Genomic DNA, 24,372 nt, shown 5'->3' on the forward strand with positions numbered 1-24,372 from the left:
TCCGCCTCATTTTCCTTCATCAGTTTGCTCCAAAGCACCTAAAGGAAGTTAATCTTCATTGTCTGGACAGAGTAGATACAACTATCATAGTCAACTTCGTAGCAACAGCTTTTATCATCAGGAGGTTGGATTCCCTTTTTGCCCCATCTGCAAGACCCTTGCAAGGGAAATCCTGCTTCCAATTCAATGGATCGCTAGAGCTTATACTTTAATGGACAAATCTTTCTCCTCCGCATTAATGTGCCCACTCCACCAGGTCAGTGGGAGTTTCCTGGACATTGCGGCATCAGCAATCTAGCCCAGCTTTGTAAGGCCTCTACACTTGTTCCTCGGTTCAAACCTTTTCAACGTTCTACTAGCTGGACATTAGATCTTCTGCAGATGCAGCTTTCTTCCACAAGGTGCTTGCAGTGGCACCCTGAAGTTGGGTCTTTTCAGGCTGAAGTTCAGCTTTAAGTTTCCACCTTTATAAGGAAGAAAACTTAAGGCTGGGTTCACACCTCCGACAGATGCAGCTCTCAGCAGGGGGTCCGGTGCATCCCTGTTCTCCGTTTCAGGGACGAATCAGAGCTAAATGTTTGCCCGGATTTGGCCCTGAAACTGAGCCAAAGATGCACAGCGTTCCTATGCAAGCAGCCACAACAGAGATATGCGAATCGGTTCCATAGAAAGTCGGTCACAATCTCCTGTCATGCAAATTGGATGCGGGAAACCCACACCCAATTTGTATAGGTGTGAACCCAGTGCAAGATTACACAAGGAAGATAGAGCTCAAGATGGGCACTGCCAGTCTAAAGATGATCATAAATAGGCCAAAGACCAGACCAAATGCCGCAGTGGTGTAAGTGGGGGAGAGGCATAAAAGTGCAATCAATGTACAATACCATTACAAATCTTTGACAGGCAAACATTTCCTATAGATTGTCTAGAACAGGGGTCTCCAAACTACGGCCCTCCAGTTGTTCAGGAACTACAATTCCCATCATGCCCAGTCATGTCTGTGAATGTCAGAGTTTTACAATGCCTCATGGGAAGTGTAGTTCCGCAACAGCTGGAGGGCCGTAGTTTGGAGATCCCTGGTCTAGAACACAGAGTGATATCACCTAAAGTCAGTCATGGATTTGCAGATAAAAAGGTATAATAAATATTTTAATAGCTGTGCTTGGACAATGGGCACAAGACAATTTGCATGGATGGAGATGAATGTCACAGATCATTTTCCTAAAACAAAAAAAATCACAGAAATCTGACTGGATATTTACAGACACAAATTTTCTCTTCCACTCATTTGTGCAGAAGCTGCCTCATTGTTGATAACGTGGTGCCCAGTTCTCCAGGATGACAAAAGAATTCAAGAACTGGATGGCGTCTATGGTCTACACCAGGGGTATGCAATTAGCGGACCTCCAGCTGTTGCAAAACTACAAGTCCCATCATGCCTCTGGGTGTCATTGCTTGTGGCTGTCAGTCTTGCTACGCCTCATGGAACTTGTAGTTCTGCTACAGCTGGAGGTCCGCTAATTGCATATCCCTGCTCTACACCAACAGAGGGGCACTCAGAATTTGGCTGTGCAAAGGAACAATCTTCGTTTTTTTTCCCCCCTCAAGGAAGATTCAAATAAACAAAAGAGGTAGACAGTCACAAAAAAAATTTAACTACGTTCCAAAATGCAAATGATCTCTAATCAAAAAATCTAACTGTGTCTCTTAAAAATTATTTGTCCCTCTTATCTCATGTAATGCAGCAGATTCCACAATACTTTCGCTACCTACAGCTATACAACCACTCAAACCATATAGATGCTTTACTTCTTTGTTCCCCACCTAGGCAAGGATGATGATGAAGCCTTTTCTTTCACACCCAGTCTACATCACAGATACATCACACACCCGAGAAGGCCGCAGGGCCATAGATGACATATGTATGTGGGAGCTCCTGAGTTTATGGCAACATGTAATGTGCAAGACATGACACCAGAAAAGGACAATGCAGGATTCACTGGGCTTGTAAGTACGTTGGATAACTAGCATATAGTATAATAATTTTCACAGGCATGGGGAAAGATCCTCTTTAATCAAGGAGCAAAAAATAATGGTTTTCCCCAAAACAAGACCACCCAGATGCCAGCAAGTAATGACACTTGGCTTGTGAGGGTGCCATCATTCAGCTGCTTCTATTAACTAGCCAATCACTTTACTAGAACAAGCATGAAGCCAGTTATGTCTGGACTCCTGTTCTGCATACTTGTTCCAGATCAGTGACCCACTGAATATTGAAGTCATGTTTACAATGGCAGCTTCAATACTTTTATGCTCCTAGGATCTGAATGACACCCCCAGAGATTGGCAGCTCTAATAGTTATACTCCAACAGTCCCATTAGAACTTTTTTTTTTTTTAAAAGGCAGTCTGTTTTGATAGAAGCGATGTCTCCTGGATGCAATAAAAGTTCTAACAGTTTCAGAAATGATAGAAAACCGTTTAGTTCAACTGCCTGGGACATGTGCAACACTTTTAAAGCCTGGCAGTTCATATAGCTCAGGAGTAGAGCAGGCTTGGGATTCCGAGTCATCCCAACAAGCTTTGTGTCTTCAGACTTGGGGCTCTTAGGAGGATCTATAAAGCGCATGAAATTCGGGTCTGTCTGTTGCCCAATTAATGATCTTACTCGCTTCTCTCTGGCACAATGTGTGATAAACAGATGCAGGTCTTTAAGGTTTATGCTCTCTGTCTGGACTCATGCAGAAGGGCTCCAGCCTCTCGCCCTCAGGCAGCATAGCGTTCAACTTCTCCATCAGTGGCACCGTCTGATCAATCCCCATTTGAATCCGTCTCAAAATTGCTGACATCTCGTTCACCTTTTGGATCTGCTCTGCATATTTGGCAAAACGCTTCTGGCGTTCCTGCATGTAACTGTACAGGGTGTCCACAGAAGAGTCCATCTGTCACATGAGCAAGAGAAGAAAAATTATACAATTTGCACAAAAAAACTGACTACAAGAGAACAACTTCCAAATTCAATGTTGTTCAATTTAAAGGAGATCTATCTGCATAGAAACATGGGAGCTGCTATTACTGGCTTGCTTTTAAAAAAGGTAATGCCTACAAGATGTCATCCTTATACCATCATCCTGTCTCTTTCTCTGCAGTCTAGGCTCTTTCACATGGGCGGCCCGTTCAGGTCCGCCTGCCAGTTTTTTTGGCGTACCTGAACGGGCGCTCCGTGCACCTCTATGGAGCCGCGGATGTCAGCGGTGACATGCCCACTGACATCCGACCCGCCAAAGTGTGACGGAGGAAAAACCTACTTTCCCATCCGTCTGGTGGACCGGGTGAACACGGACAGACGGTCCGTGTGCATCCGATCCCCCCATAGGGGAGAGCAGAGAAAAGACAGGGCAGTCAACGGAGCGATCCCCACTGAGCAAGCGGAGGTTCACAGGGCGGATCATTACTGATCCGCCCCGTGTGAAAAGGGCCTTAATCTTTATAGAGGGCCTCCCCTTTGACTGCCTGTGTAAAGCATTTAAAATTGGCAATGAATATTTGGCTGCTATTTCTGATCATCTTTAAACTGGCAGTGCCTGTCCATCTCCATTGTGTAGAGTTTAGTTTCTAACCTTATAAAAAGATGGAAACCTAAAACTGAACCCCAACCTTAGAGCCAACCTCAGAGGGTTGTGCTGCGTTTCATATGCAGCCTGTTCAGTTTCCACCCAGTGCACATCATTGCAGCTCCTTTGTGTGAATTGGGTCTACTGGAAACAGTTTGTCATTACACTGAGCATCAAACAGGGTAAAAACTGAAAATTAAAAAAATCAGAAAGCAGTAAACTCTACTGTGAGTTATAACACAGTACTAAATCATACATTCATATACAGCGTTGTGCGAATAAGATTGTGCCTCAGATGACGTCATCTTAGGACGAAACGCGTAGGGAGCAGCGATGTGCCGATGTCACCGCACCTCTCAAACCCCTGAAGCACAGGTGTTGCAAACTAGCCGGAGGGCTTATACATGTTTCCAATGCGATTTAAAAAATTCCCTTGATGTAAGCGTTTCCATTTATTTGCTCTGAATATAACTTTTTTGGGGAGCTCCTGTGAGAACGTCGCCTAGATGGTGGATCCACATGCCCTACGAGGTCTCCCGGATGGTAAAGGCCCTGGCTGGATTTAGAGCCACAAGCGTCACTGACCTTCCGTGACAGGAGGTCCGTGCAAGCTGGTAAACGAGCACTTCATTCACGGTGGAGGCGATAGTGGAAGGATTACACACTATGGCCCAGCTTCACGTACATTGGCACATATTTATGCCGGCGTAGCGTATCTAATATACGATACGGCGACGTAGCGCAGAGAGGCAAGCACCGAATTCACAAAGCACTTGCCTCCCAAACTGCGCTGGGTTCCCTCGGCGTAAGCCTTTGTAGGTGGAAGTGGGCGTGAGCCATGCTAATGAGGCGTGACCCCATGCAAATGATGGGCTGAGTGCCATCCAAGTACTTAAAACGAACGGCGCATGCGCCGTAACGTGGACGTATCCCAGTGCGCATGCTCAGAATCACGTCATGCTCAGAATCACGTCGGAAAAACTCCCTAAGATACGACAGATCACTGCCTACGACGTGAACGTAACCTACGCCCAACCCTATTCACGTACTATGGAAAACGATGTAAAATACGACGGCTGTGTTCCCTGGTCCAGTATGGGATGCGCCTCATACATGGGGAATAACTTTACGCCGGACGTACGACTTACGCAAACCGCGTATATTATGCGCCGGGCGCAAGTACGTTCGTGAATCGGCGTATCTCACTCATTTGCATATGTGCATAGAAAATCAATGGGAGCGGCAAATGTGCCCAGCGTAAATATGCGCCCATGATACGACGGCGTAGGCAAGTTATGTCGGTCGTAGGAAGCCTATTTTTAGGCGTATCTCAGTTTGTGGGCACGGCGCATGGATACGACGGCGCATATTTACACTTACGCGGCGTATCTCGAGATACGTCGGCGTAAGTGCTTTGTGAATCCGGGACTATATTGTAGTGGATGGTGTGAATACTGCAAAATAATATTTTCCATCTTATTTGGACTTTTTATCTTTATTTACACTTTTTAGGTCACTGATGTTTGATGTATTTGTAATCTTATTAGCGCAACTCTCATATATGAATGTGTCATTACACTGAGCCTGTGTTGCGCAACAACACAGCCTAACAGACGAGGTGTGAATGAGCCTGTAACGCAACAGATGCCTTATGTCAAAGTTCTAGTGGCCAGGACACCAGGGTACAGCGACTTGTTCCATCCATCTTTAGTAGCCAAATATTCATGGCCAATTGAAATTGCTTTTTCACAGGCAGTCAAAGGGGAGGCAATGTTATACAACCTGTCAGTGTACTGCTGTGGGAGAAAAAGGCATTAAATGCATATCAACTCGCATCAACTCCACATGTCAAGTGCATATAGGACACTTAATTCCTTTGTGATAAAACCCACACTGGAACACATGTCAACATCTGCACACAGCTTTGCCAATGTTTATGGTGTTAGTTCACATCTGTGCTCTGTACTAAGCAAACATGTTCAGGCCCATTGTTTTAGCCCATCAACAAGTGTTATATGTTCTATGGATGGCTATGGCAGAACATGTGCATGCATGCCACTTGCACTTAATCACGTTTCCAGTATATGGTAAGTAGCCCCTTCCAAGGCAACCTCAACTTTACTCAGCATTAGTTTGGCTGACAGTAGCACAAGACACGCATAAACGTGTATTAATACACTTCTTAAAGTGTGCATAAAAAAGGAAAGGTGCAAACCCTGTCTTAAAGCATGCTAAACGTAATGCACATGGTGTGAATTCAGCCTATGTGCTTTTTGGGCATCTAACAAATTGTGGGCATATTTCAGTGCCCAGGAGACACAGATGGTGCATACAGCTGCCCATAATAATGAATGGCTGTATACAGGTTTACATAAACTCATGCATAAATACGGGTATACAACCCCGAACGCAGAAAGTCTGTGTCCAGTGGCGTATGGCTTTACGCTTGTGCGAGTTTAGGCAAGTAGCAGTGCAAACCCACATACTATAGGCAGCTTGTACATAGCAGCTAGGTCTCCCAGGCACGGAAATACAGCCATAATTAACATTAGGTGCATGAAAGTACCCATGTGCATGAGGCCTTACCTGGTCACTACTGTTATTTATGGTCCTGCTCAAATTCCACCCATAAGAAAACATCCATGAGCGCTCATATGATCAGTTAGAATCAAACACTGTTGTCACAGGAAACTAGAGTGTCATCACGAGTACGATCCCATGTAATAAGGTCAGTGGTATACACACCCTACTCCTCTCCTATGTGGCACTTACCTCTTTTATACGTTTCACCAGTGCGTTCTGGTCGAAGGCCACTGCCTCAGCGCACTGGTGTAGATGGTCTTGGTAGCGCACACAGAGCTGCAGCACCTGCGGGGAGTCGAGGCGCTCCAGACGTACGTTGGGTGGGGAGGTCTGACCGCTCAGAAGACCTGGAAGAAAGATGGAGGAGAGGTAAGCAAGACCAGATTAAAAGACCTAGATGCATTAGGAATATCAATTCTTCATCATTTTTTTTTTGCATTAAAACTGGAAGTCTCATAATTGAAGCTCTGGATACCCGATCTTGCACAGAAGAAGTTAAAACTGAAGTAAAATCTGTTTATATTTTACCTTCTTTGGTTCTTCCTTTTATCTTCTCATCAACATACTAATGAAATTTGATTACTTACCTTATTTTAGATATCTGACATAATGACATCACTGCACCCCTGTGCTTCTCTATGCAATTCACAGATATTATAGCAGGTAAGAGCCTGCAGGTTGCAGTTTAAAGCTCCTGAAAATATCACAGCACTCAGTACTCCTCTTGAGGGCCCTCAGCAAGCAGTGAGTTATGTAAATATCATAGAGCCGTTTTCTGTCTGAAAGTAGTGGATGTTTCTTATGTCTGTAAATGGGCTGTAAAAAATGACCGTGTGTGGGCTAAAACGACGTAAAAAACCCACGCATGCTCAGAAGCAAGTTATGAGATGGGAGCGCTCGTTCTGGTAAAACTACCATTCATAATGGAGTAAGCACATTCATCACGCTGTAACAGACAAAAAAGCGCGAACCGTCTTTTACTAACACGGAATCAGCTAAAGCAGCCCAAAGGCGAATGGAACTTCCCCTTTATAGTGCTGTCGTACGTGTTGTACGTCACCGCGCTTTGCTAGAGCATTTTTTTTTAAACAATGGTGTGTGGGCAACGTCGTTTTAATGATGAAGTTGGGAAAAAGTTGTTTTTTCGACATGCTGAAAAACTACGTTTTTTTTAATGCTGAAAAATTATCGTGTGTACGCGGCATCACACCCACATGTGATGCATCCATGACTAAAAGAACTGAAATCCAATGAATCAAAAAGGGGCGGGCCTGAAACAGGCAGCCTTGAGAGGAAAGAGCTAAATGATGCCGGACAGCATTCAGCCAGGAAAATGAAATGGGCTCTGCCTGACTTGCTGCAGTTTCTAATGCACATTATTTTGTTTATACTACATTGTGCTCACAATATAATGTAAGCGGTTAAGCTTGTAGATTTATTGTGGCGATTTTTTTATAAAATAGAAAGGCTTTACACTATTGGAGCTCTTCTTTTTTACTGGTTGTTTGACGTATTGGAGAGTAAATATTTGGTCCGGGTACCTGAATGAATGATCCCTGGAGGGGATAAGGGGCATTGTGACCCACTTAAATTTACCCCCAAACAAACCCCCCCCCTTCCCCCCGTGTATGCACTCAGCCCTACAGCAGTCACCACAGCTTCCCTGGCTTTTCCTCCTGTCCCGATTGGCTGGGAGGAGGATCCGGAAATCGATAGCGAATATTGAGTCGCTAGCATTACAAAGTGGGAAGGTTCGGGGCACAGTGCCCTGGCTGTGATGTACATGTGACAACAATCTCCTGTATTCTTAATATGTCTGGGCTATAGGGTAGAGTGACAAGACGGAAATCTATTTCTTACTAAGAAAATAATCCAAGCCCGGCAAAATTTTGCAAAAACACATCTGAAGTCTCCCAAAAGCATGTGGGAAAATGGGTTTCTGGTCTGATGAAACCAAGGGTGAACTTTTTGACCATAATTCCAAAAGATATGTTTAGCGCAAAAACAACATTGTACATCACCAAAAGAACACCATACCCACAGTGAAGCATGGTGGTGGCAGCATCTTGCTTTGGGGCTGTTTTTCCTTCAGCTGGAATAGGGGCCTTAGTCAAGATGGAGCGGGGGTCAGCAACCAGTAGATCGCCGACAGGCGACTGGTAGACCTCGGTCTGAGCTTGCCGACTTGCCATTCTAGAGCATCAGAGTACAATGCAGGGGGACCAATTGTAAAGTTAGGACTGTAATAGGGAGCAGGAGCCGCATAAGTCAATGCCTCCTCTGTAGTGCTGGCTCCTGTTCCAACTGCATAAGCTGATACCTCCTCTGTTGTGCTAGATGCAGTCCACCTCTTATCCCGGTTAGCAGAGTGGTGCCAGCAGGGATGGTAAAACTCCATAGTTAAGATGTGATTTTATCACCCCCGCCCCAACCGCACCTACTTTAGCTGCAGTTGCCAGAGGTGTACACATGTCACAGTTGCAGCAGGAGTTATACGTCCTGTCATGGTTGGTGGGTGTAGCACCTGCGAATCATGACCCATTCAACTGAATGAGGCCACTCTGTAAGTGTCCTGCTACCCTGTGCAGTAGAGCAAACAAGGGGTTACAGCAGGCAGTGTTGCTTTCTCACTATCTGCTTTAACCCCTTGGACCCTGCAGAAGCATGCAGTTGCTGGGCACTTGCAGAGTGGCCCCATTTACTTGAATAGGTCGCAATTGGCAGGCGGTAGCACCCACCAAAAGCAACAGGGGGTTTCATTCCTGCATCGGCATGTGTACACCTTTGGCTGCTGGTCAGCACATTCACATAGCTGTGCTGACCAAAGATCGCTCATCATTGCAAGTGTTATGGTGGATAGTCACTCCGGGGGTGTGTATTACAATGTATGGACAACCACACCAGTGGTACGGGCATCATAGCCACTATGTGCAGCGGGATGCAGAGAGGTGGCCAGGATATTTGGAATTACGTCATCTTTTCATTTTTCTTGAAAATGTGAACTTACTCTTTAAATATATTTCTTTGTATAGCCACAAAAGACATAAATCCCCCTTCTGTGCACCAAACACCTTTATGAACCCAGGTATTACTTTATAAGAGCAGCAATGACATCATCACTGTTCTGTACATGGTCTATGGAGAGAGCAGAGCTATGGGTGGGGCCCAACAGGCCCCACCCTCTACAGGCTGCCAGGCAGAAAACTACAGGAGGGGGCGGAGACAAGACCAGTCACCCTGCACAGAGAGAGCAGCAGCGACTGGTCTTTATTACAGGAAGTTCCTGCATAGAGGAAAAAAAGTGCCACATTGCATTACTGCACAGATCTGGAAGAAATACACAAAGCACACAAAGGCTGAAGTATACATATGGCTCTTGTACTTGGACAATATTTATTTTGCCTGAAGTTCAGCTTTAAATAGAAGTAAACCCCATCACTAAAATCTCATACAGTATATACCATGCTACTGTCATTTCAAAATGCACTGTCATTTTAAATCTGCAGCTTTCGTCTAAATAATCCCTGGTGATCCTGCCATGACGGTCCTTGTTCAGGCATTTCCTGTTATAAAGGTGACAATACTCTGTACCTGTCCCCAACTGTGCTACTGCGTTGTCACATGGACTTTGGAAGGGGACTACAGGAAACTTGCCCTGAGAAATGCCATGCAGACATCACTTGATTGCATATCGGCAGGAAGTATCTGCAAAGAGGTGGCAGGGGATCACCATCATTGAGATGTAACAAAGGCTGAAAAAAGTTTTTTTTTTTTTTTTTTTTTAATTAAAACATTTTTTATATATTTTTTTTTTATTCCACACAATGCACAGAGTAAACTAAATGTAACTCTGTTAGGATTCACTTCTACTTTGCAGGAGATCAACAGCACCTGGATGTAGCAAGGAATGAAGAATACTGTGAAAAGAAGTATGTTGTAAAAAAAGGCAATTGTTTAGGATAGTCAGCAAACTAAATGTCGTTCAGCATGGCATACAATGCCTCATGCCTCCCTTTGTGTACAAATATGGGGATTTTTTCCTACAGATCTGTGAATGGAAGATTTCAGATTTTTCCTATGCACAGATCAGAGAGGGAGAGGTTTGAGATTGCAGGGAGCTGTGACAGCAAGGGGTTAAGCAGGCAGGGACTGTCTGCAGCCAGGGCTGACCTCACTCCATTCTTATCGGCTGATGTCATACAAAGATCAGCTTCCCCCTCCCCCCTCCACCACTTATTGTCAGGCCTCAGGCCTATTTACATCAGGGCAACACAAAATAGAATGGCGTCATTCGCAGTTGGGAAAAAGACGGCTTTATTTCATGGGAATTTCTTTATGATCCATCTTTTTACTGGATATCTCACCCTGCTCCTAGCTACATGGGAATTCACTTGTATTCAACCCAATTTTTTTTTACTAAAGTTCTTGCCATGTTATAGTTTTATAGAATTTTTATTAATTGTTTTGCTGCGATATTGACGCTACAATATTCTAGATAGTTTTTTTTTAAATGTTAAAGATTGGGTTCACAATTAAGAATTATGGGGATAAACAGAGTTTAAACCCCAAATCCAGACAACTTCCCCAATAAAGATCTTTAGTTATCACTAAAAAGGAAGAAGGTCCAGATTCCCCTATATAGATCTCTGGTTATCACTAAAAACCTATATAGATCTTTGTATTAGAATTTTGTGTGGGAGATTCCATCTATATAGGTCAGGCTACATACCCAAAAAGTTTTAAAAATGTAAGTATAGAGCTTTCCTCATGTACCCGAAAATTAAGAAAAAAATCATGAGAAAAATGGGAATATTTAGGGTGCCTACAAGACAATAACAGAAAATATTAAATCCATTAAAAACGTGTATGTGTATATATATATATATATATATATATATATATATATATATATATATATATATATATATATATATATATATATATATATACACACACACACACACATACATACATACATACACACACAATATATATATATATATATATATTAGATAGATCTTTAGTTATCACTGAAAGGGATCCTCACCAGAAGGAAGGAGGTCCTGATTTAACCCATATAGATCTTCAGTTATCACTAGAAGGACCACCAGCAAAAAGGGAAGAAGGTCCTGATCCTGCAGGGTTCGACAAAACCTGGGCGCCCGGTCGCAATTGCGTCAATAAATAGCAACCTGGCGCCCGGGGAAGCTTAGGCCTGCAGAAGGCCGCAAAGCCACAGCCTCAATTAACGACCGGCGCGGCAGGGGAGGTGGGGGCGCAAGGAGACACAGGATAACCTATCATGTGTCCCCGCGCAGGCCGGTAATTGAGGCCGCGGCCTTCTGTGTTCTGGCGCCATCTTGTGGTGGCCGTTGGCATGACAAGTAAACCAGCAATTCTAATGTGTTTTTTTCACTGCCATTTCCTTCCCTCTAATTAAAGCCCCCAAACATTATATTTTTTATTCTAACACCCTAGAGAATAAAATGGCGGTCGTTGCAATAATTTGTCACACCGTATTTGCGCAGCGGTCTTACAAGCGCACTTTTTTTAAATAATAAAACAAGACAACAGTAAAGTTAGCTCAATTTTTTTTTTTATATTGTGAAAGATAATGTTCCCCCGAGTAAATTAATACCCAACATGTCACGCTTCAAAATTGCGTCGGTTCGTGGAATGGCGACAAACTTTTACCCTTTAAAATCTCCATAGGCGACGTTTAAAAAAAAAAATTCTACAGGTTGCATGTTTTGAGTTACAGAGGAGATCTAGGGCTAGAATTATTATTCTCGCTCTACCAATCGCAGCGATACCTCACATGTGTGGTTTGAATACCGTTTACATATTTGGACGCTATTCACGTATGCGTTCGCTTCTGTGGGCAAGCTCGGCGGGACGGGGCGTGTTTTCTAGCTCCTTACTTTTTTAGCTGGCTCCTAGATTCCAAGAAAATTTGTCAAACCCTGTGCTACTGTATATTGATCTTTAGTCATCACTAGATATGCAGGATATTCTGATTCCCCTATAAAAGGTCTTTAGTAACCACAAAAAGGATCTCCAGTAGGAACAAGGAGGTCCCGATTCTCCTATATAGATCTTTAGTTATCAGAGGGGACACCAATGGGATAACCCGATTCCTCTAAATAGACCTATAGTTATTACTAGAGGGATCACCAGCAGGAGAAAGGTCATCAGTCCTCTACATAGATCTTTAGTTAGGACTTGAGGGATTCTCAGCAGGAAGAAGGTGGCCCTGATTCCTCTAAATAAATCTTTAGTTATGACTAGAGGGATCACCAGCAGGAGAATGAAGGTTCCGATTGCCCTATACAGACCTAAAAGTGGCTCTAAAGTCTTCGGCCACTTTCACACTTGTACGACTTGTCCTACAGCTTGGGACTGCAAAGTCGCACGACAAGTCGTTCCTCATGATCTCCAATGACAACCATTCATATTAATACGACTTCAAAGTAGTCCCTGCACTACTTTGGTCTGACTTTGATGCGAGTTCGGGTTCATAGACCTCGAGCCTCCCTGAAATCGCGGCAGAGAAACTGTGTACCTGCAGCAGCCGGAGGGAGAAGGCACTGCAGTACCTCCATTTGGAGATTTTCTATTAGGGGGGGGGGGGGGGGCTGCAGCCTCTTTTCATACTTCCTAAGCGCGGGTTTACTTACTTTTTTCCATCTTTTCCCCATTGCCTGGAACTATTTATAAAATGTATATAATAGTTCCAGCCAATCAGGAAAACAGACGATTCAACTGTATCCAGACAGATTGTAAGAACTGACTTTACCTACTGCTACCTAAGAAATATTAGAGAGTTGCGACATGAGCTATAGAGCAATACAAAGCTTAAAGCGGAGTTCCGCTGAAAAAATTAAACAATAAAAAAAAAAAAGTCAGCAGCTACAAATTCTGCAGCTGCTCACTTTTAATATACGGACACTTACCTGTCCAGGGTGCCCGCGATGTCAGCACCAAAGCCAATCTGTTCCTTGGCTTCTTGGGTGGAGGCGCCGCCATCTTCGGCGCAAGCGCGAGTTGCATTTTCTCCTTTACCACACCACCTCTTCACTTTGTCCAATCAGAGAATACTTTGCATTCATTGGTAAAAATACAAAGTTCCCCCACACGATATCCATACTGAGCACAGACAATGCAGCAGGTCAGCACGGAATCCGATAGCTAGTGGAGATCACTGTGATCCATGGGGATCCTACAGGTAAGGCACAAGCTGACCAATCTAACGATGTAAAAATTGGCCAACTGGAATGTATCTTTAATGTGCGACAATGGATTTTGGGAAATTGTGACGTAGAAGGGTGAAAGCAAGAATCTGCATTTGGTACACAGGAGATAAAGGAAACCAAGTTGGGTCTTCAGTCTGGTCATCACATTAAAGTGTTTTGTGTTTCATCAGAATTTTCTTCACATGAGACAGCAAAGGTAGTGACCGGTGGACCCCTAGAGGACGAACAAGCTGCATCCTTAGAGATTAGCTGTCCTCCAGGGGAGGAACTCTGAACGCAAATGCTTTATACATGACAGGGAGACATTAATTAAAAGGACAGAGATTAGGATGCCAGCAGACTGAAAGACATCAGAACCTCAGACATGAAATACTGTGGCTGTCCTTTCATGACGGATGGAATTCTTTGAATTTATAAAAGTTGCATAAATGATTTTATATTAAATCTCAATTCAAACAGTGCTGGCAGAACTTTGGACTCATCAAAAGACGTTAATGTGGAAATGCATCGTTTTTAATTTATTTTTGCTACAAAACCGCCCCATAAAAAAATAAAATAAATAAAATAAAATAAAAACGAATGATCCTAATTTTAATAAAAGAATATAAAGTACTTTAGTTAAAGATTGTCAAAACCCGACGGAGAGAGCGCGCGAGAGAGTGCGAGCGAGCGGAAGATTGCAAGAAAACAAAAAAGTGCAGACTGCTTCTCTCACTGACCATTAGACCTGGGATGGATAGAAGATGAGGCAACTGCAAAGAATCCAAGATTTGCCATCATTGTCTAACCAGCTGCTAAAAAACAAAAAAACAAAAAAATATAAAAATAAAATAAAAAAAGAAGGTGTATGTACCATATATGCAGTAAAGCATGCTTGTTATACATCTGAACACAAGGGGTTAATCCTCTGCAATGTGTAAAATGGCTGCTCCCCTCTCCTCCTTCCATTCCCCCCAATCCATCTTCTGATAGAACAGAGCCTTGAAATCACTCTGCACATGCTCAATTTGGTGTATTTAGCTAGGGAGCTTTTTGTTTTGTTTTTGGGAGGGTGCATGTGATCAGCAAAGGGCCAATCAGCACTGTCCATACAGAGGGTCAGGGGTCCTGCATCCTCATAGGGACAGTCAGAGTAGAATGAAAACTCCTCCTACAAGATTTAACCAGACACCGATAGAAATCATAAGACTGCTATATACAGCCGATGAGAAAAGGTATTTAGCAATTTATATTTACTAATATAATTGCATTTCCATGTACCATTTGTACTGTGCTCTCCACTCAGCCCCTCCCACTGTAGCCTTTAGATCAGAAGAGGAGAGCGGGCAGAGGTCACTTGACTGGCCAGAAAAGATTGGAGAGAAGGTGAATACGAAGAGCTGATAGGGAGGGAGGGAGAGAGAGAGGAGAGCAGGGGGGGTGACAGAGGCATGTAAACTTACCACAGTATTATAGATCAGCAGCCATGTTTAGCATGGTCTGCACACTAAGGGGGACACAGGGGCAGACAGGAGCAAGCAGGGTTTTTTTTTTGCAGCTTAGAGAGGGACTGGCCAAATCAGAAGAACTGTGCTGTTTAACCTGCTATTAGACAACAGGAGTTCCTTTTTTTTCCCTTTAGGGTTACAACCACTTTAATGCAGGGAATACATTAAGGTAAGAAGGGGTTCTAAAGTCAAAACCTATTTAAGTAGAATTATAGGCAAAAACTATATAATTTTAGACAGAGCAAGGATGATTCTAATCCCGGTCAGATTTTTTTTTGTAATCGGTGTCCCATTGCTGAGATTTCCCTTCACTTCCTGTCCCAACAAGAAGTGAGAGGAAATCCCTGCAAATAAAAGGGAATTCTTTGAGGACCCCTAGGTCACCAGAACCAGTGTCCCCAGGGGAAGATTTCCCCTCTTACTTTTCTGGGGACAAAGCAAATTTGGGCAAAATAGAGAGGGTGAATCTCCCCAACGGGGAATCGTGCAATACAAATAAAAACTGACAGGTATTGCACGATTCCCCCATCAACACGGATAGTGCCAAAAGGGAATACCTCCTGCCCAACTATTGTCTGCTCCCGGCAGGTGAAGCCATCCTTGGAGGGAAGAAGGGAGAAGAGGGGGAAGAAGAAAGAAGGGGAAGAAGGGAGAAGAGGGGGAAGAAAGAAGAAAGAAAGAAGAATCCTTCAGGCTTGTTATACCCAAGTTGATTGATTGACCAACTTAGTACATTCAGCCTGCTCATTAACATTCCTGCTGGCCTTAAACCCCGTACACGCGCTGAATGTCGGGAGAGATCGGCCGGTGTTCTCTGTCGAGAAGTGCCCCATCATCGAATAGTGCCCGTGCATGCGCAGGACAGAGCTGCACTCCAGCTGAGTTGCCGAGCAGCTGGAGTCACGTGACCAGGGCGCAAGCGCACATCCTAGGAGGTATCCTTCGATGGGAGATACCATTTCATGGGCACAATTGAAACCTATACAAAAAGCGCACAGGAGGGGGGGGGGGTTCGGGGTCGGGTTGAGGCCGTAGTTCTCACATTGTGCCTCGCTGTTGCGGGCCAGCTTCATAGTATGTTGATGGTCCGGTTTTGTCTGTATTGCAGGGCAGGTTTGGTGTGTTGAACGGCTGGTTTTGCCTGTGTAGAAGGGCGGTTTGCAACACAGACAAAACCAGCCCTTCAACACAGCCACTATCCGCCCTCCAGCAGCAACGATGCACAATCTGAGAACTACTATCTCACCTTGCTGTTTGTATGTATATAAATTGTGCCTTTGAAATGGTATCTCCCATCGAGAGATACCTCCTACGATGTGCGCATGCGCCATGGTTATGTCAGCCCAGCTGATCGGAAAATCAGCCGTTGTGCTACGATGACGTACGGCACAAATGCGCAATTCGTCCCGGGCACTATTTTATGGGGGGCACTTCTATACAGAACACCGGTTAAATGAAAACCAGAAGCTGGCCAGCTTCCAACCCGCGGGTTGAATGAAAAAAAAAAACACCTCAGTATGTACCAGGCTTAACACTATCCTCACCACAGGTGGCTCCATTGTTCTTTCATAGAGTAGAGCCACCCGAGGTGTGTTACTGGCTGGATTACCAGGTGAAAATAAAGGAAAGAAAATGAATGCAGCCACCACATCTAAGGATTGGTAAACTGCAATTACATTTTTGTTTTGGGGTTTAAATATAGTTTAACAGACTGGTCAAAATATCTGCTTACTGAAGCCAGCCAGATATTTTGTCTGAACACCAGCAGGCACCCTTGGCATCTGCTATAGGTTCAGATTAAGCAATCTAATGTCAGAATGCATAGGAAACCAGCTTTGAGGAAGCAGATTGTATGCGTCCACTGTACATGCAGGCGAGGGATTTCTCAGTTTTCTGTGTGACATTGAGGTTAACAGACCTGGAACTAAAATACAATCACTGAGCAGATAAAACGTATAAAATGTACACGTTCAGTTCCCCCGGTAGGTTCAATGGAAAGTGAGAATAATGTCACGCTCTGCTGCCCCCTGCTGATCGTTGTCAGTATCAACTCCAATAAACCGATTATCAGCAGACACAAACTTGTGCAAAAGAACAAATTTAGAGTATGGTTAACCTAGGTGACCAATCAGAAATCATCTCTAAACTCATCGCACTACAGCATACAGGAATTAGGCCTGCTCTGTACAATACATGGCTCGTTGGACATTGCAATCTAAAACTGTAGTCATAAATATGAAGTTGGCTTTTGTTTGTGGAAATGACACCTCCATCCTTCATTTTGTATAGTGAGGAAGGGTTAGAACACCTGTAAGGTCTTTGTTCATTTGATTTGGTATCTCACTGGGGAGAAATCTCTTAATTTCCTGTCGACACTGCAGGAAATGGGGTGAAATCTCCCCAAATATTTGTCACCAGAACTGGTGTCCCCGTTGGAAGAAATCTCCTCAACTCATGTTCGGGTGACAACTACATTTTTGGATCTCCCCTCACCTTCGGGCCCAGTAATAAGCCCAGTAATAACAGTGACCAGGACACATATATAATCTCTTACCACTCTTTCCAGAACTAGCTATGGAACACCAAGCTGCTTTTCAGACTTGCACAGGTGTACAGATTCCTCTTGTGTACTGAAAAAACGTACATTGAACACTGCACACCGTGAACGTGCCATACATTATACAATTTTCTTATTCAATTTCCTTTAGACTTACCTTCAATTATGTAGTGCAATTGCCTATCTGATTGCATACAAATTGAACGTGTTTAGTGTTTGATATTATATTATTTTGGTAAAACTACAGATAAAAATTGTATAATGTCTGGCCAGCCTTAGATACTGCAGCAAGTCAGATAGAGTCTGCCTCATTTCCTGGCTGGAGGTCCTCCAGCATCAGACAGCCAACTGTCTCTAGGCTGCCCTTTTCATTCACCAAATTTCAGTTCTTTCAATCATGAGGCCCAGCATCACATGTTGGAGTTACTTGCAATGATCTGCATGTAAATCCACCCATCCCTGGAAGGTGGAGGTGAGTATTTAGGGAACTTAGTTCTACTTTAAAATAGCTGTCCTTTACTAGTAAGATATGTAGAAAAGAGTATTCACTAATCACAGGATACAAGCAGCCTTTACACAAGTAAATCAACATAGCAAATACTACGCATTTCAGATACAACTGTAGTACCCTGGGGTGAGGTCAGGGAGCTCCTCACAAATTTACTTGCCAGGAGTAGCCATCTTGGTCGATTGATAGAGATCTACTGATTTCTCCCCAAGTTTGGCCTTGTTGCACTTTTCTCTTCTACCACTAGGTGGCCAGGTACTTTGTGGTACTAGATATGAGAAGGGCAACCCAAGGTCAGGTTATGGGTAATCTCGGCCAATGGGCAGGGGTTTTCTTAAATCCCTTGGCCTGCTGGGAGAACCTATATATTCAGGTGAGGTAAGGCGATTTATGTTCTGTGCCACCTGAATCTCTGTGCCACCTGAATCGCTGTCTAGGTGGACGTGTGTCGTGTGCCCCAGGCTGCTAGGCCAGAGATTGGGCCTATTCCGGTCGCATCTGGCTGCCAGGCTGTGTGAGGGCTTATCCAGAAGTAAGAGGGCAGCGCAGGGTTGGGACTGCGGCTTGCAGTCCAACCAAAAGTGCCGGCTCTGCCGGCCGGAGAACCAGTCAGTGGTCAGAGGTAGAAGGGAAGCTGTCGCCACTAAGGGACCAACCACCTAATACCAGGGACGACAGTGAGTAACTGAAGCAAGTACTGGAAACCATATTCCCACAAACTGGCACGGTGGAGAATCGGGAGACTTCAGGCGGTGTTCAAGTCAGGGACCCAACCCGCGGAGGAGGTGCTTGCAGAACAGCCTTGTGAGTCAAGCCAGGGACCGAGCCGGTTAGCAGGGGTGAAGCTTGAGAAGTATCTGGAACGCCAAGTTAGGGACCCAGCAGGGAAGCCTGGGTGACGCTTGAGGGGATACCACCACAAACCTTGGAGGAGCTCAAGGGATTTATAGTCAGTGAATCAGTGGGTCTAGTGAGAGACCAGGAGCTCAGCGTTGAAGAACTACAAGAGGCAGTTGTAGTGAAGCTGAAAAGGACTGTTACGTTTGGGTTAGGAACTGTTAAAAGACTGTTACCATAGGGGACAGCACTCCTGCATGTGCAGAAGTGGCGCCTTTCCCTGTACGGCTGTCTTCCTATTGAAGTCTCGGAGGCCCTAACCCTCTTTCCCCCAAAAATACAAAAGAGGACTTAAAAGAAATAAAACCCCTTTCACATTTTGGCGCCAAATGACTTTGACCATTTTTGCACCCACTATGCCTCACAACCCACTACATATTGAAGGATGTCACAGCTATCTTTGCCCTTGAAGGTCCTCAGACTGAACAAAGTAGGAGACCTTGCTACACACTTAGTCACCCAATGATTGTATCTATTGTGTAATAAAAGCTGCTTTTATCCTGGGACCAGCTGGAGTGCAGTTCTATTCGTTCTCCAAATATAACAAGCATGTCTTGAAATCTCAGGTCTGAGTGGAGTAACAGACAACCCAAAGCACACGTACACACACACACACACACACACACACACACACACACACGTACCTTTAAGGAGGGGCTGGAAGGTGGGGATCTCCTGCAGCTTGATGACTTCGGGGTCTTTTGTGATATTCCGGTGAGACTGTGTCCCTGGAGCCACCACCACAATGTCGTCCATCTTCGCTCTCTGTCTGGCTGGGGAGGGATTCGCTGGGAACAGAAAAATTAAGAAGTATAACCATGAAGCCTTTAGATGTGACTTGTAGTGCCCCCTACTGAAATCACTCACAAAACAGCTGCTGTTCCTGACTGCTACTTTCACTTCCACAATTCAGATCCTCCAACACAACAGACAGTGAAGGAGAAACGGACAAGAAAATTTTATATTTTAAACAGTTATGTGTATGTAACCCACATCAATTGCATGCCCACAAGTATATTTTACTATGGCTTATATTTAAATAGTTGCGTGATGGAAATGAGACAGGATCCTTCCTGCACTGAAATTATTTACTCTGCACACTGTGAGCTTCTCACACTGTGCATTAGAAGTTGCAAACATAAAATAAACCCTGTCTCATTGGCTGGTTGGAGGATGTCCAGCTTTATCTAGACCCCCCCCAGCCTGACCATCGCTAGCCTGCCTAAGGTTGCCACCTGTCCAGGATTCACCCGGACAGTCTGGGGTTTGAGTCATGCATTTGGGTTTCAGTCCACCTGAAACCTGGACACAATATTCAGACAGGAATGTGGCTCGGAACAGAGCTTGACAGGAGGGCAAGGGGGCACTATGTGCGCTGCATTACTATTTTATTTGGCGTGCCCAAAGGTGTCCCAGGTCTGTTACATTCCTATAGTGTATACTAAAACAAAACATTTACCCTGCACAGTTAAAGTGTTCGGGTTTGGCTTGATGAAAAAGTGGCAACCCTAAGCCCGCCCCTTTTAATCATGGATGCTCAGAATCAAAACGTTGGCATTACCAACAGGAGTCTGCATGCATATGCAGAATACAAATACCGCCTTTTTAAGAATGCCCTTCGCTTCAGAAGGACGCTCACTCGAGGCATTTTTGTATTTTCATAACTACTTTCAGGAGCCATCCCACTGCTTGAATCAGGACTAATGCCCCGTACACACACACACACGACAGGTTTTCCTGTTGGAAGAACTGCGATGAGAGCTTTTCGTCGGGAATCCCGACCGTGTGTATGCTCCAGCGGACTTTTTCCCACAGAAAAACTGGCGGGAAAAAAAAGGGAGCAGGATCCTTCCCCCCCCCATCAGGAAAAACATTCAACTGTATGCTTTTCCGACAGGAAAAAAAAACACCTATGCTCGGAAGCATAGAACTTAATTTTGTCGGCTCGTCGTAGTCTTTTACGTCACCGCATTCTTGGCAGTCAAAAGTTAACCGGACTTTTGTGTGACCGTGTGTATGCAAGGCAGGCTTGAGAGGAATTCCATTGGGAAAACCATTGTTTTTTTTCCGAAGAGAAAAACCGCTTGTGTGTACGTGGCATAAGGGCTATTGAGAGAAATACTGAAGCCGGTGTAGTGATAGTTTCCAGAAGCTATGTACAAGACCCTGCTGGTCAGTGGCGTCTCCAGCTTTCATATTTAGGGGGGGCACATGGGGGGACAGGGACACAAAAGTAGGGGGGCCAACTATAAAATGCAATATATATATATATATATATATATATATATATATATATATATATATATATATATATATATATATATATATATCCTGGGGCCCTTTACTACGATCCCACTATGGGCCCTTTCACATGTTCTGCAGTGAGCTCCCTTCATACTATACTGGGGCCCCCCAGGGTGGCAGAAAACAAGAGATATATGTCACCAGCACACCAAGAAAATATAAGGGTCCAAAGCAGTGGGAAAACCATCAGGGTTGCAAAGGTTGTCTTGCCCTGGTGTTCTGCCACTGTGGGGGATCTCCAGCTGTCCTGTCCCTGCTATTTACAGCGCTGGTCTGGCGTCTGTCTCCTTGGCAGCGGCGGCAGTCTATTAGGACCTAGTGCTGGTGACATTATGGGTGCATGCAGGGGAAGGCTGGCACTATTGGTTATAGAGAGCTGAGCCCCCAGCTGGTCACCTAGTAGCAGTAATGATGTATAACCTTCTCTGTTGACATGCTGATCGGGATGTGATCCAGGTGATGCTCCCAGTCAGATCTAATAAGCACAGTATTTATTAGCATCAAGAGTACAACCACATGAATATAATCAACCGTATGTTCCGCAGCCATGTGGGCTCTATGCCTGTAAAGTGTGGGCTTTGATCAATAAAATCACTGATATTTATGACTAGGATTTGACTAAGAGCATCACCTGGATTGCATCCCGATCAGCATGTCAGAGAAGGTCCACTGCTGCTAAGCAACCTGCAGGGAGCTCAACTGTCTACAACCAATAGAGATGGGCTCGGGTGTGTTTGAAATCCCACATGCCCGATCACGCCAGGAAGCCGACACTCCACAGTGCTAATCAATGTATGGGCTGCCTAAGAGCTAAAACCAGCCATAGACAGTTTAAATCTCAGCTGGTTCAGCAGAAACTGGCTGAGATTTGAACCATTAATGAGCAGATTCTCTTATAATTATCACTAGTGGTTGCTGTATAGTCACTGGTGATAATCACTGTTTGTCGGGAGAATACAATTGCTGGGCAGAAGGGATATTCCCCTGTCACCACTGTCTGTTGATGGGGGAATCATGCAAGTTTCTTTCCTGCAATCTGTGGATGTAGGAAAGAAATTTGCACTGTATATTATCTGCCTAACTGAAAGTGAAAGTAAATTGTGAATGTTTTGAAAGAACAGGAGAGGGGGAGGGAGACAGATGGAGGGGGAGAGAAGGGATGGAGATAATGTAGTTCAGTGATTACAGTGTACTGCAGTCTGCAGTGCACACACTTAAACACGGCCCAGGCTAGAATATCTGGTTGTGTGAGCGCTTGCATTATGCAGTGTCGGCGAGCAGAGGGAGGGAGAGGAATCCCCTGCAGAGCTGACTGGGGACGCTCTCCCTCTCGGGGAGCAAAATACAAAAATTGCAAAAAAAAAAAAAAAGTTTTTTTTTTTTGGGGGGGCACATGGTGGGGCACAGCATGATGTTGGGGGGGTCAGGGCCCCCTCTGGCCCCCCCCCTAGGGACGCCTCTGCTGCTGGTCCCTCCCACCAGCCATGATCTGCCTGTATTGCCTTGAGAAGCACTGAGACTCCGTAAATATACAAATGAAATGCAGCTGTTCTACCTACCAAAGGATCTGTATATACAGCCCTGACTGGCAGTAGAAGAGACCTGATTTTATTCTGTTGTAGTTCAGTAACAATTAGAGGCCTTATCCTTCCTCTAGTCCATGGGTCTTCAAACTACGGCCCTCCAGTTGTTCAGGAACTACAATTCCCATCATGCACGGTCATGTCTGTGAATATCAGTGTGTTACAATGCCTCATGGGATGTGTAGTTCCACAACAGCTGGAGGGCCATAGTTTGAGGATCCCTGCTCTAGTCTGTGACTGATTATTAAAGAGAGAAGCAGCAGGCTGATTAACCTCTCTCCCTGTCATTCTCCTCTCTCCTCCAATTAGCATGTCTCTTGTTAGAACATAAGCATGGCAGTACAAATGATTGGTTCCTTGTGCTGCTTCTCCTTTTCCCAGTCTGAGCTCTGCTCTAAAGGGCTTGCAAGAGGCTGGACAGTCAAATTCAGATACTTGCTCTGCTTGCATAAAAAAAAAAAAAAAAAAGTAATGATTTATTAATGCATTCATAGTACCCATTTCTTTGTGTCTTATATATCTGCCCAATGTATAAAAAGTACTACAGGGAAAAAAATGTCCTGTGGCCCATCACCAATCACCACCCCAATTTATTTCTGCATTCAGAGATTCTGAAAGATTGCTTGGGGTATACAGACATAATGACTGCCCCCACCCTGAGGTTATTCTGTAGCCAGGTAGAAGAGAAGGAGACAGCGGCACTTCCAGAGAGTAAAAACATAACATAACTTTATTATACAAACATGGGAATGAAAGACATGACACACACACACTACCCACGGAGGGTCAGCAGGCGCGTTTCACACTGTGAAACGCTCCTGTGCTTAATCCTTTCTGTACACACAGCAAAGAAATGTCATCAGCACACCAAGGATTTCTAAAAAGGGTCCCAAGCTTTCATTTCAATGTCACATGGTAACTTGACTTGAAAAGGGGCCCTGCGTGGCTTTGAAACATTACCATGTGACCTTGAAATTAAAGGGGTTGTAAAGGTTTGTTTTTTATTTTCTAAATAGGTTCCTTTAAGCTAGTGCATTGTTGGTTCACTTACCTTTTCCTTCGATTTCCCTTCTAAATGTTTTTTTTCTTTGTCAGAATTTCTCACTTCCTGTTCCTCCTCAGTAAGCTGTTCTGGCTGACTAACCCCCAGCCAGAACGGCTCGGATGATTTGGACAAGCTTACTGAGGAGAAACGGGAAGTGAGAAATTCAGACAAAGAAAAAAAAAAAAATTTAGAAGGGAAATCAAAGGAAAAGGTAAGTGAACCAACAATGCACTCGCTTAACCACTTAAGGACCGCCTCCCGCACATATACGTCGGCAGAATGGCACGGCTGGGCACATCCACGTACAGGTACGTCCTGTACTAGTACCCAGCTGTGGTCTGAAGCTCCGGGACCGTGGGACTCGCGGACCCGATCGCTGCTGGAGTCCCGCGATCGGTCCCCGGAGCTGAAGAACGGGGAGAGCCGTGTGTAAACACGTCTTCCCCGTTCTTCACTGTGGCGGCAGCATTGATCGTGTCATCCCTTTTATAGGGGGACACAATCGATGATGTCACACCCCTCTACAGTTGTAAACACACTTC

General features: G+C 44.6%; 1 protein-coding gene across 2 annotated transcripts in view; it reads right to left on the reverse strand.

Annotated features, from left to right (window-relative positions):
* Positions 1-1,651: 1,651 nt before the first annotated feature.
* Positions 1,652-24,372, reverse strand: part of BORCS5 (BLOC-1 related complex subunit 5) — a 28,635-nt gene continuing 5,914 nt past the window's right edge. For both annotated transcript variants that reach the window (XM_040345372.1, XM_040345373.1), the window contains 3 exons: positions 19,543-19,686; positions 6,386-6,543; positions 1,652-2,941 (listed from right to left, as the gene is read on the reverse strand). In XM_040345372.1, the coding sequence (XP_040201306.1) occupies positions 2,711-2,941; positions 6,386-6,543; positions 19,543-19,686 (533 nt within the window). In that variant the 3' untranslated portion in view covers positions 1,652-2,710. The remainder of the gene's footprint in view (positions 2,942-6,385; positions 6,544-19,542; positions 19,687-24,372) is intronic.

The sequence above is a fragment of the Rana temporaria genome, chromosome 3, assembly GCF_905171775.1.
Source record: "Rana temporaria chromosome 3, aRanTem1.1, whole genome shotgun sequence".
Taxonomy (NCBI): Eukaryota; Metazoa; Chordata; class Amphibia; order Anura; family Ranidae; genus Rana; species Rana temporaria.